Source organism: Buteo buteo, chromosome 4 (assembly GCF_964188355.1).
Source record: "Buteo buteo chromosome 4, bButBut1.hap1.1, whole genome shotgun sequence".
Classification (NCBI taxonomy): Eukaryota; Metazoa; Chordata; class Aves; order Accipitriformes; family Accipitridae; genus Buteo; species Buteo buteo.
In genome coordinates this window covers 45,127,535-45,146,158 of record NC_134174.1, presented here as the reverse complement: position 1 = coordinate 45,146,158, position 18,624 = coordinate 45,127,535, and the positions used below count along the sequence as shown (strand labels likewise).

Sequence of the window (18,624 nt, the reverse complement as noted above, 5' to 3'; positions counted from 1 at the left end):
CAGGTATTTCTGAACATCTTCATAGTGTTATTAGTACATAAGCAAGCAGTACGTGCCCTTACTTATTTTGCACTATCCATTTTACTCAAATTCAAAAGCAGGCTGAGCCTATATACAGAAATAGGCTGTGACCATTCCTCTCCTTGTTTGGAGAGTTTGGGCAGCTTTAAAAAACAAGCAAGCACCAATTCCCACTTCTGTGAAAACAGATCTTGTGACATTGTCCAGCATAAGCCACAAATATTTTGAGAAGGTCCAAACTGCATTTACAATCTTATCAACCCCCTCACATTCACTGCTAGATCAGTTAGCTTACTAAAAATACTAGAACAGGCAAGAACATGATGGAGGATATCTTCCTGGTGCAGAAGATTAATTCATCATTCACGTCCAGAGATTTCTACTGCATTTTTAATAGGGCATATATGGATTGAGTCTAGTGATCTATATCATCTCCTTTCTGGATATGGGTCTTATTGAAAACCAGCCCCCAAAGAGCAAGGGCCAGAAGCCTAAGACCTTCAAATATCGCTATGGAGAAACAACAGTTAGGGCCCTGATGTATGTACTCCAGTAAATCTTTCAGTGGCGATTTAAGACATAACTGTGCTCCACAGCTCTGCTGGAGATTTCTGCCTCCAGAGAAGGATCAGCAAAGCAGAAAGTCTGCCCATACCTTTGCTGCTGCACCCCCCAGCCCGGGATCTCAGCTCCAGCAGCTGAAGCAGAGGCACGTATTCCCTTCTGATTTTGCTATAGTGGGAAAATCGCCAGTGTAAGGGCAGGGGGCACAGCTCAAAAAAACCCAAACAAAAAAAAAAAACACAACAAAAAAAACCCAAAGAGCCTTTGAGACTTCCAGAACTGATGTGAGAGCACCAGCAGATCAGGCGCAAGCTGCACCAGCGCACCATGCCTGCGGACTGTGCTGTTACAGGCCAGAGGTGAAGCGCCTCGGTCCAGGCATAATGAAACGCAGAGCTTCACCACTTTGCATTACATTCAATTAACCAAAGCAACTGTGTTCAGGAAAGTCAGAGGGAATTTTATCAAGACAGCTAATGTTGCTCTGGGCCTTCTGAAAATACGCTCCCAGCATTAGCCTTCTACCTATCCTGTGCTGCTCAAAGCCTGTCATCAGACAACAGCAACTTAAATGTATTTGCATTCAATTGCAGACTGGAAAGAGAGCTAGAAACAGAAAAATTGAACTCAAAGACCCTTGCATCAGCAACGGCTACAAAAAGGCTAGAGAAGCAGAGAGAGCAAACAGGAGCATTCACCCCAATTATTTCCAGAATCCGGGACAGAGCCGGCACTCTTGCCCAGCGCTGCCACCACAGACTGCTTGTGTGCTGCTGCTGCAGCATCACTGCCTTACACCCACAAACTCCACTGCAGCTGCCTGTTGAGCTGGAAATTTGATACACTGCAAAGGTTGCTGACAGCCAGAGGCTGCTCCCTTGTCTATAAAATATCCTTTAATAAATTACATTACAGAGCGGGGAAAAGGATTCGGAAGAAAGAGAATTAAAACACAACCTTGTGAGAGCTAAATGAGACCAATTAAAAGAGATTTGCTACAAGTGCTGAGGGATTTTGACCTGAGCTGTAATCAGGGATGGATATGCGTTCCTTTAAAAGAGGAAAATGAGCGAGAGATCATGTGTAAACAACTCTGCCAATTAAAATGAAATGGATTATCTTACCTATGCAGCTCTGCTCAGAAGATCACCACATATTCCAGATAGTCCACAGAGAGATCCGAGATAGGCGTTTAAACCTCTGAAACAAGGCTCAGTGATGAGGAGATATGCTGTGATTCAGGACACATCAAGGCCTTAGCTGCATTTGGGTATATCCTCCCCCCCTTCTTTTAAGAAATCATGGAATTATAAATGCTAATACAAAAGTAGGCTCGGGCTTTTTTACCAGGTCACCTACATGAATTCCGATGCAGATCAGACTGAAGGTGAGGCATTGCAACAGTAAAACATACCTTACACCAAAACCATGCAGCAGATAGCACCGTCACTGCACCACTAGATGCTCCTGAAAAACACGTAGCTTGCCAGTGCACACGCACTTGTCTGGATAAACACTCACAGATATTATACAGTGATTCTCATTTTTTCTGTATCCCAATCCCATTTTGCTGCCAGATACCCCAGAACTCCTCTCTCCTCACAGTCAGCAATACTGGTGAGCAGGATCAGCCCCCACTCTCCACTCTGACACCAGGTCTTGAGAACCTGTACCCAAGAGCAAAAGTTATTTCTGCGACTGGAGCAAAAAGATTTGATGTGGACAGATGTGCCACCTCTTCTGCTCTGCATCCTTGCTCTGCAGCTCATTCTCACTGCTTTTTGAAGTTTCCAGTACTTCCTAGTTCAAAAATCATATATACGTTCAAAACCACAGTTTTACAAGGGCTGAAAAAACATTGAAACAGAGAAAGAAAAGATACATTAGGAAACCATGCTAGAGAAGCAGCAGCAGCAAGAAAATAGTATCATGAACTTAGGGAAGAGCAAAAACTAACAAGGAAGAACGAACAAAAAGAGGAATTTGGGATGAGGAAGAAAATTTTTAAAAAGAAAGCCGCAAGCATACAAGGCAATAACCCTAAGAGACACGTACTTGTTCACAGTTGCTGACAGTGGAAAAGTTTTAGAACACTTTACACTGGTTGCCAGATTCAAGCACGGAGTTTTTCCACTGGCTCAAATGTGGTCTAGCGGAGTCTGGCTCCTTTTGGAACCAGCCTAGCTCTTAACACAGAGCAATCACTTTTGTGCGGCGTGAAGTAGAAACTAAAAAGCCTTTCTAGGTCCAATCTGCCAGGAGTTGGATCAATAATCTCAGTGCCATGAGAACAGCTGCACTGAGAAGCCCAGTGCAGGAACACCACTCCATCCACGGTGTGGATGGCACGCCTCAGGTGTCTCTGTGCAGCAGTCCTACAGGGTTCGGTTCCGGGACCACTCGCTGGTGCAGATAAAAAGTCAGCTCTTATGGGCAATGTGAGCACGTGTGGGCACCCAGCCAAATAAATTCTTGGGGCTGATGCTGAGCTTCTAATTATTTCTGGTTCTCAGGGTGTTTTTGTGCACACGGTGCCCCACCATACTGGTGCTACCTAGATTCTTCTACCACCCAAATTTCCCAGCCCAATTACTGTAGGTAATTGAATTGACTGCACATAACCTGAAAAATTCATCAGAAGTTTCTAGTGTACCTCTTTGCCACAAAGGGCAAGGTTACCTTTCCTAATGAGAAACGCATGTACAAATAACAACTCCAAATGCTTCTTTGGCAAGATTGGTCACAAAGAATCCTAGTGTGGAGCAGTGTAACTTGTGGTTAATTTCAGATATATGGCATTTGCCCACTTCTATTTCAGGCAACACAGAGTTTATTCACTCTTGCATAAGCAAATGGGCGTCTCACGCTTTATCTATCACTTTACCACTGCATGTATGTTTTAACGACTCAAGGATGGGAAGTACTATAGGAACGATTCCTCATGTTCCATCAGCTTCTCCTACGCAACATCATTTTTGTTGCATCTTCATGCTACCACAGCTGTACCCGCTGCCGGCCTCCACTGAACACAACCCCCCAAACAGAAGCATAAGCATGTCCAGCACACGCAGTCGAGCTGCAGCCGTATGTCGGGGATACAAGCATTCTTTACCCCGCTGCATGCCGACTCGTTCAGCGGCGGTTAACGCCATAACAAGCAACCCAGCCCTTCGCAACCCAACGCCATCGGGTAAACAAAGCCGGAGCGAGGCCGGGAGCGCAGCTCCGGCACAGGACCGTGCCCCCAGCTGGCGCCCGGGGAAAAGGGGGCTACGAGGGGCTGGAGCCACGGCAGCTGCGATGGGGAAGGAGCCGCTGCTCCGGGCCGCGCGCCGGCGGCTCGGCGCCCACGAAGAGCAGCCGGGCAGGGCTGGGAAGCCTCCGGCCGCGGGCGCCGCCGGGAGACGGGGCGCCGTGGCGAGGCCGGGCCTCCCCAGCCGCACAGGTGGCTGCAGGGCGGGCAGCGCAGCGCCTCAGGGGTGGGGGGCAGCGCCCCCCCCTCGCCGCCTGCCCCAGCTCGGCCCCCCCGGCGGCGGCCGCCGCCGCTCTCCTCCCGCGGCCCGGCACGGGGCCGCCCCTCGCAGATCCCCCCTCTCTGCCCGGGACCGCCGTGCCCCGGCCGGCACGCAACTTCCCCCGGCCCACCCCCAGCGCCGCTCGCCCTCCCCCGCTGCCCCCCGAGCCGAGCCGGGCCGCCGCCACCCCGCTGCCCTCCTCCTCCACCTCACCTGCCGCAGTGAGGCCCCGCCGGGCGGACTGGCGTAGATAGGGCACGGCTCCCGGCGGGCGGGCGGGCGTCCCCCGGCGCCGCGGGGAGCTCTCAGGCCGGCCTCGGCCCGCCGGCTCCCGGCCGCTGGGCGTCCCTCCAGCCGCTGGGGGAGCCGCCGCCACCGCGCCGCTCGGCCGCCATCTTCCGCGCGGGGAGGGACAGCAGGCCCCGCCCTCCGGCCGCCGCAGCCGCCGGGCCGGGCGCGGGACGCCGCGGGGAGGAGGGGCTCCGGGGGACGGTGGTTTTGGAGCAGAAGCCGGGAGGGGTCGGCTCAGGTCCGGGCTGCTCCGGTCCAGGAGGGGCCGCGTCGGTAGCGAAACACGTCGCAGCGGATTACTTCTTCCCCCCCTCCACCCCCGCGCCTGCAAGCGCGGCCGCTCGCTGCGGTTTCGCGGCGGCGGGGGGAGCCGGGGGACGGCGACACCGCCGCAGCCCGGGATTACAGGGCACGGGTGCAGCCGGCGTGCTCCTGGCAGCGCGGAAGGCGTGGGATGCCCAGAAAAGCAGCAGGTAGGGATTGACACTGCTGTAACATCCCCGGTGGCGGCAGCTGCCCGGGGAAAAACAAACATACACACGGTGCAATTTCCTACTTAGAGAGAGAAAATTGTAGTAGGAAGCCAGAACGGGATACGGAGCCACATCACAGGAACATTTCTTCTCAGCAGCAGCTGGAGAAGCAGACAGCAGTTTGGGAGTGCTGTTCCCACGGTCCTGTTTTTGAACCTGCTGTGCAGAAAGCAGCCATCGTGCTACGAAGCAGTGAAAATCTGTGACAGGTTAGCAGAAGTAGGGCCTGGAGTGGTCAGCAGAACTGGCTGGTGGCCAATGAGGAGCAAGGAAAAGGAAAGCAGGTGCTCAGGGAATGAGGCCTCATCCCAGCAAAGCACTGCTGCCCATCCCGCCATCTGAGAATTTCTGGGGCCCTGTGGATCACTCCCAGGAAACCTTCAAAAAGCAAGCCAAGATGTAAAATTGCTGTATAGGAACCTGCTCCTCCACTGAAAAACTTGAGAGTCACTGCTTTCAGACACGTTTATACAGGGATTTTCATCTTCAGCTCTCAGTTTGTACCTGAAGCTCTGACCATGCTCCTGCAAGCCTGGTAAGCCTGAGTTAGCAGGTGAATCAAATAACCAAAGTAAAGCAGACAAAGCTATGAGCAAGCATATCTTTAGTGCAGCCTGTTCTGCTTCCTGGCCAACAGCACCCCACCTCAACAGAGGCTGACGAGGCAGCTGCTCCCACCATCTGCACAAAGACTGCGGTCCCATCGCAGTGGGTCCACGCACTGCCAAAAATACCCAGTAGCACGTATTTGAACATGTGATTGCACCTCTGTTGAATTAGCCCAAACGTGTGCCACAGCACTTACATCAGATTAAATATCACCCCCCTGCCTGCAGCCATCCTGAAGCTAGCGTGGCAGCAGCAGGTGATAGACGATCCACCTTGCACTTTCCAAAAGAGCTGAGCAAATCTGAGCCAACAGAGGGAATCTGTGGCAGTTCAGCACTTTGTGTCATGTGCTTGTAGCATTTATGATCCAGTACTACATTCTGTGAAACTGGATTTACCAATTCAAACCACAGTCTGGTATTCTGGTGTAAATACAGGTTTTTGGTAGTTCCCCTCCCTCCCTCAGTCCAACCAATCTCAATAACACTGAGGGATGGGAATCGTTGACAGGAGCATACGTTGTACACTATAGTGCACTATACAAGTGCAACAATATTGGCTTAAAATTCCTCTTAAATCTTCAGTGGAAGAAACAACCCCAAAATACACCCCATCTCTCCAAACTCCTCCTCCTTCCTCAAACCACCAGAGCAGAATTCACCTGCCTTCCTTTTCATTTCACCACATGACAACTCTCAATGCCTCCGTCATCACTGTCTTTCTAGCTACCTCGGATGTAGCTTCCTCTAGTCACTTGCAAGACACCTTTAAATCCATCTTGCATCTCCGCTCTCTTCCCCACACCAGCCTCCTCACACTCCAAACCACTCCGAATGCTTGGCTTTATTAGTCCTTTTCCATCTTCCAGGCTACCATATTGCTCTGTGCCTATCTCACTTCGCACGTGCTATCCCTACTAACGTTGCGTTTCTCTGAAGTAACTTCTCCTTCTTAAGGTTACATAAGCAAACAAACAATCCTTCCCTCGATAGTCAGTAAAAAACTGAGTTATAATGAATATTTCTATTTGCCCACTTCTACTGAAGTTTTAATGGGTCAGGAAGCCTGCTTCATTCAAAAGGGAAGGTTGAAGTATAAAGCTGTATAAAAGATTAAACGTGTTACTGTTAATGTAGAAGCTCAATGAAGTATTTCTAATAGGTATGGAAGATTTTTACTGATACTGTAACAGATGAGGTGGTGTTCAAACTTGCTGACTTATGAAATTTAAAATAATTTTAGCATTAATACTATTTTGGAATGAACAAGGCTGAAATCCATTTACAATTCTTAAAAACATTTGAGACAATCTATCTCAAAGTTTGGACCTTTTTTATACAATACGATAAATCCAAAGCAATGAATTTCGAGCAACACATGAGCAGAACACCTCCCTCCTGTATAAGTACTCATTTTCAGTTTATTTTGAACTTCTAAACACATAGTAAGAAACAAATAAATAATTACTTTCTGGAACAGGATCAACCATACAGCAGTAGCACTACTGTAACTACTGATACAACGTATAGGATATTCCAGTGTAAACAAGGCCTCTGAAGAGGCCTTGATGCCATTTTTGTTGGTTATGAACACTACACTTTTCCACAGAAACATGAAAGAGAAATAAATCATGATGAGACAGTATTTCATCCCAACAAGAACTGGCCAAATCCCAACTCTGCCAATACACAGTCGCATGATGCATTAACAAAAAGGTTTTCTGTGAATAAACCATCATCCTGCCCATCCATTCATGGATAATTATGGTGAGTAAAGTTATGCAAATTGTCACAGATTAGGGACAACAACGTTTCCTCTCCCTCACATCCACCTGTGCTTTAGAAGACCCCACTACAGCATAAGGAACTTTCAGACTGAGACTGTATTGACTTAATTATTTGCATCCTTTCAGTGTGGCCAGGTTGTCTTAAAAACCATGAGCATATGCATTTTTGTTTTCTAATACTTGTTAAGTATAGAAGAAATTGCTTAAAATTCTTCATAATACTACACACCGACCACTAAATTCCTATTCCTTACTGGCAGGCAGGGCATTCCTGCAGGTCAGGAGTTCTCAGGCACTATGGACCTCAAGGGAAAAATTCATAACTCTCCACTTGAGCCATTTTAAGTGCCCCAAGGACCACCTTTCCCAACTCTAAAATAAATGTATACCAAACCCAAATAAACAAGCATTCCAGGTGCATTAGTCTGCAGTCCCAAACCTTTCTATTTCTCAGAGTGAGGGGGGAGCCATCTGTGATAGGTAGCCACAATACCACCCAGCTGCTCTGCATCACTGTTCATCAATCTCTTCCAGCGGTTTCTACAGAGGTCAGTCTCATTATCTGCATGGACAAATGGGAAAGCTGAAGCACAGAGCACACAAGTGGCTTGTCTGCAGTCACCCTGCAGAGCCACAGCAAAACCAGAAATAGATCACAAATCTCCTGATCGCTAGTCACATGCTCTGTCCATTTGTCTACATTATCAGTTACACATAAGTAAAAGCTAACAGTTTGCATAATAAAATAGAAAGGATATTGACACTTGAGGTCTAGTTCTGCTCCTCCTTCTCCCCACATCTCATACTTACGATAGCATAAAAGCATCCTGCCAGACTTTGTGCCGCTAGCCCAGCAAGTGAGAACAGACAAATCCTAGTTTAAAAGGAAATCTGATTTGAGCACAAATAAAAGCGACCATCAATCATATGTCTCCCACAGAGTAATCCACCTACATGTACAAGCATACATGGGCATATACTGGGAGAGAGGGAGGGAACTTGGAAAACAATGCTCAGACACTTCTCTTAGGGAGGAAGATGGCAAAATGCCATCCAATAGGGCGAGCAGATTTTAACCAGATATGGCATACTGGAAAATAAGTTTCTGGGAATATCACTACTTGATAGCTCAATACGGGAGCTATCACGCTACAGATAAGTACCATTCCCAATCCCTGCTGCCAGCTAAAACATAAGAAAGCATAAGACAGGAACCCTTTCTGGAGCAGATTCTATCCCATTTTTCAGCGCTCCTGCCCAAGACTGACTAATAGAGAACTTGCAAGTGGTAAAGGCACATACAGTACAGCTTAAATGGAACACCATCACCTTTTTTAAATGTACTCAAATCACCCACATACACAGGAACCCTCTGAAAGGCCCCATATATATGCCACATAAATATTCTTGACATAAGCATTAGTCTGACTATTGTGCTTTCAGCAAGTGTTTAAATTACTCTTGTCCTGGTTAAAAGAGCTACTAAGAACATGGGAAATCATCACTAACTTTATGGGTATCTTCCTAGGGCATATTGGATCATACTGCAACATTTCTTCAAAGATCATTAAGATATGATTAACTACTTCAGGAGAGACCTTACCTGATGAATGATGCCGCCTTGGATGTCAGAAATGATAGCAGAACCTCTCTTTGCTACTGTAATAGCAGGAGCTATCTCTCCCAGCCATGAACAGATTGTCTTCAGTCCCAGTGAAGTGGGCTGTAAAACTCTTACCTTCTCCCTTTAAACACTAAGGACAATTTTCCTCCTGTTTCATCAGGCAGCAAAAGCGATCATTTCTTTAAGCAGCAGCAACTGACACCTATTTACTAGGTAATTGCTGCAGTTAAAGGGGATTAAGCACACTGAACTCTCTTTCGGTGATAAGGCAAAGCCACCCCCTCCCACCTGCAGCTCTTCTCAGGTGCACCTGAGGAGAGCTCAGGGGAGCGGGAGGCCAGCTAAGCCTGCACAAATGGGGGCAACAAACACTAGCTAGAGCCCCTCAGGCTTAGCTGCAGCCAGTACCAAAACAAGATGTGTATCCCCAGTGCAATCACAGAAGTAACTCTGCCAGAACCGGCACACGCTCAACTACCACAAGGCCAGCGATACCAGGAGATGCAAAAAAGCACACAAGCATCTCTGTCCCAGTGACAGCCACGCTCCCCGGCCCCAGCAGAAGAGAAGAGCAGCACACACTGCAGGCTCACTGCTGAGCTCACCTACCCTTAAGACAGCAGCGTGAACAGGACAAGGTGGGAAATAAGAAGGCCTGAATGGAACAAAGCCCACCCAAGGGAGCATAAATGAAATGCTAATAACAAGAGACAGTATAGAAACAAAACAGGCTAAATGCAGCTAACTTCCAACTTCTGTTAGGAAATCACGCTTACGCTGCTAGACCAGGCAAATTTGTACAGGTGAGTGGTTGATCTGTGCCTCTGCAGGAGCATCCCATCTAGGACACAAAATACACTAGCTCACAAATATAAGAGCTGCCACCCAACTTGAGTTCAGCATGTTTACATCAGGCAAACCTAACGGCAAGACGACTTCTCCTATAAAGAGTCTGAAATATTGGTGAGGAAAACAAAGACCAAGAAAGAAAGTAACAGCATAGACTTGCCAAGGCCTAGGCTATCAGGAACAGAAGCAACATTTCCCTATTATCCTATGGTCTGTCAGGGAAATGCCATGAAGTTAATCTTAACAGGTTCTGTTGTCCCTTTGTTTTTATTAACACTGGTATTTTTGGGGGTTAAGTATGGTACCACTTACCCTTTTTCCTTTTTAAAAATGACGTTTTTAAATCATATGATTTACTGACACAAAAAGAAGCTTCGCAGATTGATTCTTACCCCAGAAGTGCCAATTCCACACTGTCCCGTGGTTTAAGAGAAAAACACAACACTCAAAACTTTGCACTGTTTAAATGTTATTTTATTAAATATCTTCAGTTCAAGGTTTCATTGTAACAAAGCTATGAAGGTTCTACCAACATTCAGACCAAACAAACAAACACTAGCTAACTTTAATTATTTCTATATCATGCAAAAATTCTGCATCAAATGCCTTCCATTTCCTGTTTAAAATGTGATATTTATAATATATATTATATAGATGCTTATATTAGCCCCATAAGAGAACATTAAGAATGCTAAAGGTGTACAGCTGTGTTTGATAATGGCCATACCAAGCTAAGGTTCTCATTAACTTAAAAGGAAACAAAACAAACAAAAAAAACCCAAAAGAGAGTTTGTCTCCAAGACTGTGCAAAACCAAAAACCCCAACAGTTCTGTTCTTTTAAAATTTTCTCTGTAAGATGCAGATATTTAATACAGAGGGTTTTCTTTTTAATTATTAATAATCATCAGGTAAAGAGACATGGAAGATCAGACCTAAAGAAGGCATGCATGTTTTGTATTTATCTTTTTAAAATGGCATAATTGTAATCTCCTGTTTGCTCTTTGTGGCTTAAAAAAAAAACACAACTGAATAAAACATCAAGGCTTTCCACTTTTCCACTTCACTCACTGGCTTAGTGCTGTCTTAAAACGGTTTTGAAATAATAAAATCTAGTGTTTGCTCCCCATGAGTTCAATCCCCACACTCCTCCCTGGGGTGGCAGAGGGAGGAAGGAAAGGGTATTTGCTCAGACAAACCTGGGAAATGGGGACGTATAGTCTTCTCCTTCATCAGAGGTTAGCTGATCTAATCCTGGTGTGGGATAGCACCTTTCCAATAAAGGAAACAGAGAGCTATCTGTTGCAAAGTGACAGCTTCACTTTGTGCAACAGCTTTTATTTTCTGCATTCTGTTAAATAAGTATTAAAATTCCAAATTGGCTTTCTTCTCTTCCATAGTCTGTAAAAAGGTTGTCTCACACTTAGTATGCTGTCAATGCAATCACTTTAACTCCCTCGAAAAATCTGAAAAATGATTAGGGGTAGGCAGAAATTCAGATAAAAGCCCATCCCAACTTCTGGAAGTGATGCCTTCCCTTGGTCAAGACAAATCCTATCAGGTCCACCAGAAAGGCCATTTTCTTCCTGGGGCTAGGCTCCCTCCTTGGCAAGGTCAACAAAACACTTCCACATTCCCCACCCAATGAATAAAGAAAATGGACTCCTTTTACAGCAAAGAAAAGAAAAAAAGATGAATTGGCCCAAAGGACAAACATCAGATCACATGTGCTACTTCCCTTTCCCCTCTGCTTCATGAGGTATCCTCTAACACCCAGAGGCAACACAGGCAGGTGGCCTGGAGTCCTGCAGCTATAGTTTCTGAGGTTCTGATCTGATAGTTTTCTGTGTTACAACATCACTGTAAAAAATAGAAAAATTACCCAAATAAACACTAGGAAACATGACACTTACAAACATCAGATGGGTTAGTGGTGGGGAGAAGCACCTGGCTGGGGCTGCTGGCTCCCACTACTATTTTACTCGGAGACCAAACAAATCAAACAGGAGGCCAGGTAACCCCTTTAATTCTATGGGTGCATATATTTCAGTATAAAAAACACACGCTATTTATGCCTCATATAGGAGTGTATGTGCAAGTTTTCATGAAGAACGTAACACTAAGTTTTTTGTCTGCTTCCTAAGGAACACATGTTCTGCAGCACTGTGGATCCCAACTATGCTACTAGAAAGGAAAAAAAAAAAAAAGAAAATCCCTTTCATGTACCCTCTTCCTCCCAAATCTCTGCTCTTAATGCAATGCTTTTTTTGTCTTGTTAAATTAAATAAGATGGCTTCAAACCTCCATGTTTGGCCAGGTAGTGGCTGTTTCTAAAACCAGTATCTCTGAAAAGCAAGCTTCTATTTAAGTTATATTCACTTAAACCCTTTTTTTTTTAATCCCTACCTCCACCTTTAGTTTTAATTCAACATCCCATTTTGGTTTGTTTTTTTTTTTTTTAAAAAAAAAAAAGTCTGTTTTGGGATCCAGCAGCTGAGCAACCAGCTTTCCATAGCATTCTTGCTGTGCAGAAATTGAAGAAGAAACAGGCTGAAGTCAGTCTGCTGGGCAACAGGAAGAGAAGCGCCTCCTCTCTCTTGAACCCCAGTCTTCACACTGGCTCCTCTGGGGTCTCCTCGCCACCTCTCACTGACTGAAGTCGCAGCACAGCCTGAATGCAATGTTAACTTCCACCACGGCTTTGCGGAGCACAGTTCAGTCATCCACTGCTCAAGCCGCTTCCTTTTTTGCTCTCCCTCTCTCTTTCTCTCTCCTTCACTTTTGCTTTCCCCCTCACTTCATTTCTGAAAGATGTTCCAGCTGCTGCCATTTTCTTAGCCCTGGGGGAGGGGGCATGTTGGATAATCTGTCATTTATTTAGCATTATTCCTGGGTTTTATTATTTTATACAAACAACATGTCCTTTTTTTTTTTTTTTTTTTTTTTTTTTTTTTTAAGATTTAAAAACACCTTCGTACAGCAGAAACAGACACGATGGATCCATGGAAAACAACAGAAAGGCAGCGCCCGGAGCATCAGATGCATGCAGGGTTTCGTGCATTTGGCTGCTGCCTGTTTGTAATTTGTATTTTTTTTTTAACGTCAAAACAGACATGACCGTTGCTGTCACTCAGGCACTCCAGAGCTGCTTGCTAAGAAGATATTGCCCTCCAGCTGAGTATCTCCACAAGTTGCTGCAGTCAGGAAGAGGTGGTGTCCACCCAGAAAGGAGAGGGGGAGAACAGGATGGAAGATGGAAGAAATAAAGCCAAACATTAGCTGTACACAATTAATAAAACACGCTTTTTACAGGCTAATTATTTGGTGCAGGCAGAAACCCTTCCTAATGCAACACAGACTGGGGCTCATGAGAAGAGCCCAAAAGACAAGAGGCACACACTTTCCCTTCCAGGTGGCTGAGTGTGCCAATGAAAATGAACTACTTGCTAAAATGAATTACTAGCTTGATTGGAGCAGACCTGGGCCCACTATCCAACAGTGGCGTCCCAGAAGCTGAAGAAATTTCCCAAGGCGTGATCAAAGGCTCTGGTCCTAAAGAACAGTTTCTGCCTCACTTCCCATTGGCTTTTGCCTTGAACTGAAGGATCATTCTTTTTTTTAATTTTTCTTTTTCTTTAAGTCTTAAGTAATTTTGTCTCTGAATGTTCTTTATATTTAAACAAATGTATGAGCTTTTCTGCAGTTTTGCAAAGTTATAGTCCTAGCGACTGCTTTTAGCAAAGGCTCCTCCTGGCTAATATTCTTGTGTCAAATTACTGGATTTATTTTGATCAGTTTTATGTTTGGGTTTTTTTCATGTTTGTTTAGCACTGTCCTGCCACGAAAGTGTAGCCAAAATCTTCTTTCTACCATTTCTTAGTTTGCAAATCTTTGTTGCAAAGCCTCTTACTAGTCTTCTCCCTTCTCAGTTTCCACTCTCTCCTTACATGGAAGTCCTCTGATTAACCTCAAACTTCCTTTACAGCTGCAGTTTCCTTTTAAGACGACCTACCCAAAACTGAACTCTGCCTTCCAGGTGAGAACAAACCACCGATTTCTATTTAAGCACTCTTATTCACCTCATCCCTCCATCCTTGCCCTTCACTGCACACGGGCCAATGCTGCTCCGAAATGATTCAGTGTGTTCAGATGGGGGCTGCCCACTTGTAATTGCACATGATCACACCTCCTTCAGAACCCAGAAATGCATGCAAATACTTCAATTTAGTTTATAGGCTTTTTATAATATTGTTTTAACCAACATTTTGTGGTTTGGAAATGGCTTCTGCTCTGCAGTTTTCAGAAACCCTCCAGCACATACTTTTGGAGGAGGTGCAACATTTCAGCAGCCAAGCCAAGGAAACATAACTCTTCTGTAGCGGTTAACACTCTCCATTCCTAAGCTTTCTCAGAACTCCGAGGCACAGCCACTGAGCCATACCAATCTTTAATTTAGTAATTTCTTCTGCATCTTTTTTTGACTAAATCCAGGACAGAAGTGTCCCTTAACATCTCTGTGATGAAAACTGATGCAAGTAAATTATTTTTTGTTTCCCTGCAAAGGTTTTATCCTTCTCACTGCCTTACTCCCTGGAAAATCAGCTGATTGTCCAGCTCTCTCGAAAGCTTCCTTGCTTCTGGTGCCCCCAACTGGCTTTTGCTTTTCAAATTCCATCTGTGACCTCTGCAGTTTGTTTGTGATAGATAGTTCACATTCCTTTCCATTGCCTTCAGTAGGGTTGAATCCCTCACAACACATAAGAAAAAAACCTGCTTTTGGCTTAGTCCCAAGTAGTACTCAAGACTAGGACTCAAGTAGTAACTATACGTGAGTGGTTCACCCTCAAATGACTGCATTAAAAAAAGCTTGTCTCCCAGATGTAAATGTTTTTTGTGTTTGCTCTTAAGTAGAAAATCTTTAGTAAAAAGGTCCTAAGATGAGGAAACTTAGATCTTTAAAATGGATGTGACGTATAGTTCAGCATAAAACAAAAAGGAAGACTTTGTACATCTAACTAAAAGAAACCAGTAAGGCAGTAAACAAGAATGCCTATGCTGCAGAAGTAAATGGATCTGCTGTCCTTCAGGAACAAGCAACAATCATTTCTTCATGTCAAATTTTATAATCAAAGTTTCCTCTAATGCTGAATTGTGGCAAGCTAATTGGAGCTTATTTTTAAATCCTCTGATATTATTATTTGTTTAGGTTTTTTTTTCCTCTGAGTTCTCTCAACATTGTACACTGAATAGCTTCTGTTAACAGAAAATCAGTAGTAAAATTTATATGAATAAATCTTTACCCTTACAGCATAGAAATTGTTCTGTATAGATTTTACAATATCCTCTCTAGAATACAACATTCTCATCAAAAAAGTCCTCTGAAATCACCCCCAGCATGTAAAGGCAGGTCCCTGACAGCTGGGAAACAGCAAACCTGTGCACAGCATGAGATACTCTTCCTCTCTGCTCTGGATTAGCACTCTGTCCGAGCACAGAGCTGAGTACCTGGGAGGAAGCACTACTGCTACAGGGGTAGCTATGCTCAGGAACAAGCATCTGACACATGACTCCAGTTCGTCATGAGTGGCAGCTAATCCTACTGACTCCGGATGACAGAGCTTAGAGAAAGGACCACCAACTGATCAGCAGAAGTTTTCAGCCTACAGACAGCTAAAAATGGTTCTCTCACAGCCAGCTAAACAACCTTGAACAGTGAATTCCCACATACAGCAGCCTTAGCTGTGTGCATGATATACTCCTTCCTTGATAGTCCATACCCGTATTTGATCCTCACTGGAGAGGTGCTGCAGGAGCTCCAGAGCAGTGGTAGTGGACATTAAGCCACTTGCCATCTCGGCGGTGCCAGACGCGGGTCTCTTCAGACTGCGTGGTGCGGGGCCGGCCTTGGCCATCGATGTACTGTGTCAGGCGGATGTATGCGATGCAGGCAGCATCTTCACCAATGACATGGACATGGGGGTTCAGGATGGTGGTGTGTATTGGCTTGCTGTTCTTCGAGAGTACTGGCAGAACATGCAAAACCATCAGCTTCATTTTACTACTGAGGAACAGCTCCCCACATCCTCCAACCTCTTTTGTATTCTACTCACCTTCCACTGGATTCTGGGATACAATAATAATTGCTCCTGCAATTTTCCAGGCAGAATCCAAGCAATTCTTTCCCCTATCACCTGTTCTTCTCCTTAGGAACTGCACACTTATTATTGCCTAGAATCCCCTGGCCCCTTTGCTCCCACTTCTTCTGCAAAGCATACTCGCCACTTTTTTAACATCAGCGCTGCCATTTTTTCAGTTACAGAAAAGATCTTTTAATTACAGAATATTGTTGCAAAGGAGTCAATAATCAGATCTTTAAGCTAGACCTGCATTAAATATGAACAAGCCTCAGAGAAGTGTAAAAATCACTCCAGAACAGGCTTTTGAGAGAGACAAAGTCTGCATATTTAGAGCACTAGGAATTGCCTATACTAAGGACCTTGACCTAACCCCCACAATAAAACAAATTGAACAGCTCAGGATTTAAATTTCAATGATCTCGTCCTGTGAAGACATCCAGGAAGGGAGGCAAATCCACTAGTATAAATGATAGCATTTCTCCCAACTCTTTTTCCTGCCCCAGGCTGACAAGGTGACCCTTGTATCCACATAATGGCTTCACTAGGTGTTAGAGATCTGAAATGTCCAGGGAAAACTCACAGCGAAGGCATGACTGATTTGTGCATGACTATGTCTGACCATTCAGTATGTCTACCCCAAACATACACGTTGTTTCCATCAAAACATGCTCATTTTTTCCATTTCCATATCAGTAGGAAATCCGGCACCTCAAACTTCTAAAGTTCCTGCAGTCCATGCTTACAAAATATTTGGGCCAGGCAAATTGTATGCCTGCAGTGCAGGGATCTGGGAGTTAGAATTGAAATTGTTGCTGAAAAAGGCTTTTGAGAGAAAGCATGCTGGCTCTCATGAATGCATCATAACCCATGCACAATCAAGCTCTTGCTGGTTCTGACAGCCAGTAAAAACAAGGGCAATTCTCTCCCCAAAATGTGGCATAAAAGAAGATCAGAGAGAAAGCTGTTGGTGTTACCAAATCTACCCACTCACGGTTCTCAAAGTAAAACTTATGGAAATCCATTCCTTCAACCAGGTTCCCCAGTGCTTCAGGTTCAAATGAGGTCAAGCCAGGATCACAGATTTTTCTGCAAAGAAAAGCACCACAGGCTTACAGTCTGCATTTGAGCCCAAGGGCTATTTACACAATGAAGTGCTGGTACAACTTTTGACTCACACCCTGTGTCCACCTATTTATTTCCCTACTCCAAGGAGTAAGTTCCTGGAGGACTCAGTCCTACCGCAACAACACAAGAGTTGGTGCTAGTTAACATTTCACATAAAATAAGCCTCTAGGTTTCTGGCTTTTCCTTTATTGTCCTTCTGCCCATCTCATTGTCCTTCCCCCTACTTTTCTTACAAAGCCAGGACATTTTCCTTTTGTTGCTCCTGTTGATGTTTGATACGTGACTTCTACTTGATGTTCATTTAGAGAACTCTACCATATCCCTACTCCTAAATGATGGAGGCTAAAGAGCATAAAACTTTTTACCATCCCTGACTGCATGACAGCTCTTCACACCCAGGAGCCGGAACATCATTTGTACACAAACTGATAAACAACCTGTCAGAAGACATCCGGACTTACGTATAAGCCTCAAAGTCTCCATTGTTGATGGCTTCTATCAGCTGCTCTGTTATCTTAATGATCTCTTGCTTACGCACTGTGAACAAGAAGAAAGAGCAATTTAACTGCGCATAAGACTTTGATGGGAATATGGGGCTAGTGGGTGCTTCCTACAAGCAATTTGCGGAGCACCATTAGTCTAGATCTCATAGGATGCTGCTCATTGCATTGTGAAGATATGCAGTAATGACAGCCATCCACATGAGAGTAGGGGGGCAATGGTATGAAAGGGGAATGGTGATCCCATAATGTAGGGAGAAAGGAAATAAAGATGTCATATTCAATTTTTTCTTCTAGAAAGGTCTAAGGCACCAGAGGTGTCTCCTGAATGACAGCCTGAGGTGCTTCTGGGGAGTCTGACCAATGAATGTCAGTGAACCTGCCAATGTGAAGCACTTGTCTGGCAGCTTAAGGTGTGGAAAACCTTCACCACAGTAGTCATATACAAACAGCCACCACACAGATATAGCCAACTGGAAAAAGTCTCCCAACAACTTGTCTATCACGATCACCAATACCTCAGCTATCATGAATGCTGCAAACAAGCAACTGGGACATGTAGGGATGACTTCCACAAGCTAGAAAGACAACCGCAGCAGGATGGATGGGTTGGATGAACAGGTCCTAGCTATCTACCAGCGTGCACTCTGTTCCTCAGGCAGTTAGATTCTGCCAATCCCTATGGCACAATTCTTTTCAACGTTCTGACAGAACTGCCATTAACCCAACCCAGCAGCCTGGACTTCAAGATGAATGAAGACAGGGGCTAGCTGTCTACAGTTATTTGGCCCCTCTCTGGCCAGCACCTCTGTACTCTCTTCTCTTGGTTTCCCACAACTGATTGCTCAGGCCCCATCCCCCCTGAGATGTTCCATCACTCATGCTGACCTCAAGAGTTCTTAACACTCACAAAGTTTGGCTCGGCTCTGTTAAATAACACAATTCTAGTTCTACAACTATATGTGCACCATATATATGCCTGAGCCTATATGCACACTCTCACATCTCTTCAGCCTTCCCCACACTTTCCCTGTAGGTAGAATATCCTACATGTTATACAAGCATTTAGGAG

The 18,624-nt window shown here is 45.0% G+C and overlaps 2 protein-coding genes across 40 annotated transcripts in view; both read right to left on the bottom strand.

The window, feature by feature from the left end:
• The window catches only part of NDST2 (N-deacetylase and N-sulfotransferase 2), a 136,875-nt gene extending 132,363 nt beyond the window's left edge, over positions 1–4,512 (bottom strand). For 4 of the 5 annotated variants that reach the window (XM_075025743.1, XM_075025740.1, XM_075025747.1 and 1 more), the window contains exon 1: positions 4,314–4,511. The gene's annotated coding sequence lies outside the window, so the exon portion shown is untranslated. Of the gene's footprint in view, positions 1–4,313 lie in introns of all 5 variants that reach the window. The other variant, XM_075025749.1, reaches the window with a different exon arrangement.
• Positions 4,513–12,684: 8,172 nt separating this feature from the next.
• The window catches only part of CAMK2G (calcium/calmodulin dependent protein kinase II gamma), a 118,045-nt gene continuing 112,105 nt past the window's right edge, over positions 12,685–18,624 (bottom strand). For 26 of the 35 annotated variants that reach the window (XM_075025750.1, XM_075025758.1, XM_075025753.1 and 23 more), the window contains 4 exons: positions 17,514–17,589; positions 16,919–17,013; positions 15,568–15,813; positions 12,685–12,984 (listed from right to left, as the gene is read on the bottom strand). In XM_075025750.1, coding sequence (XP_074881851.1) covers positions 15,581–15,813; positions 16,919–17,013; positions 17,514–17,589 — 404 coding nt within the window. In that variant the 3' untranslated portion in view covers positions 12,685–12,984; positions 15,568–15,580. Of the gene's footprint in view, positions 12,985–15,567; positions 15,814–15,900; positions 17,014–17,513; positions 17,590–18,624 lie in introns of those variants that run through there. The other 9 variants (XR_012650103.1, XR_012650104.1, XR_012650107.1 and 6 more) reach the window with 1 other exon arrangement.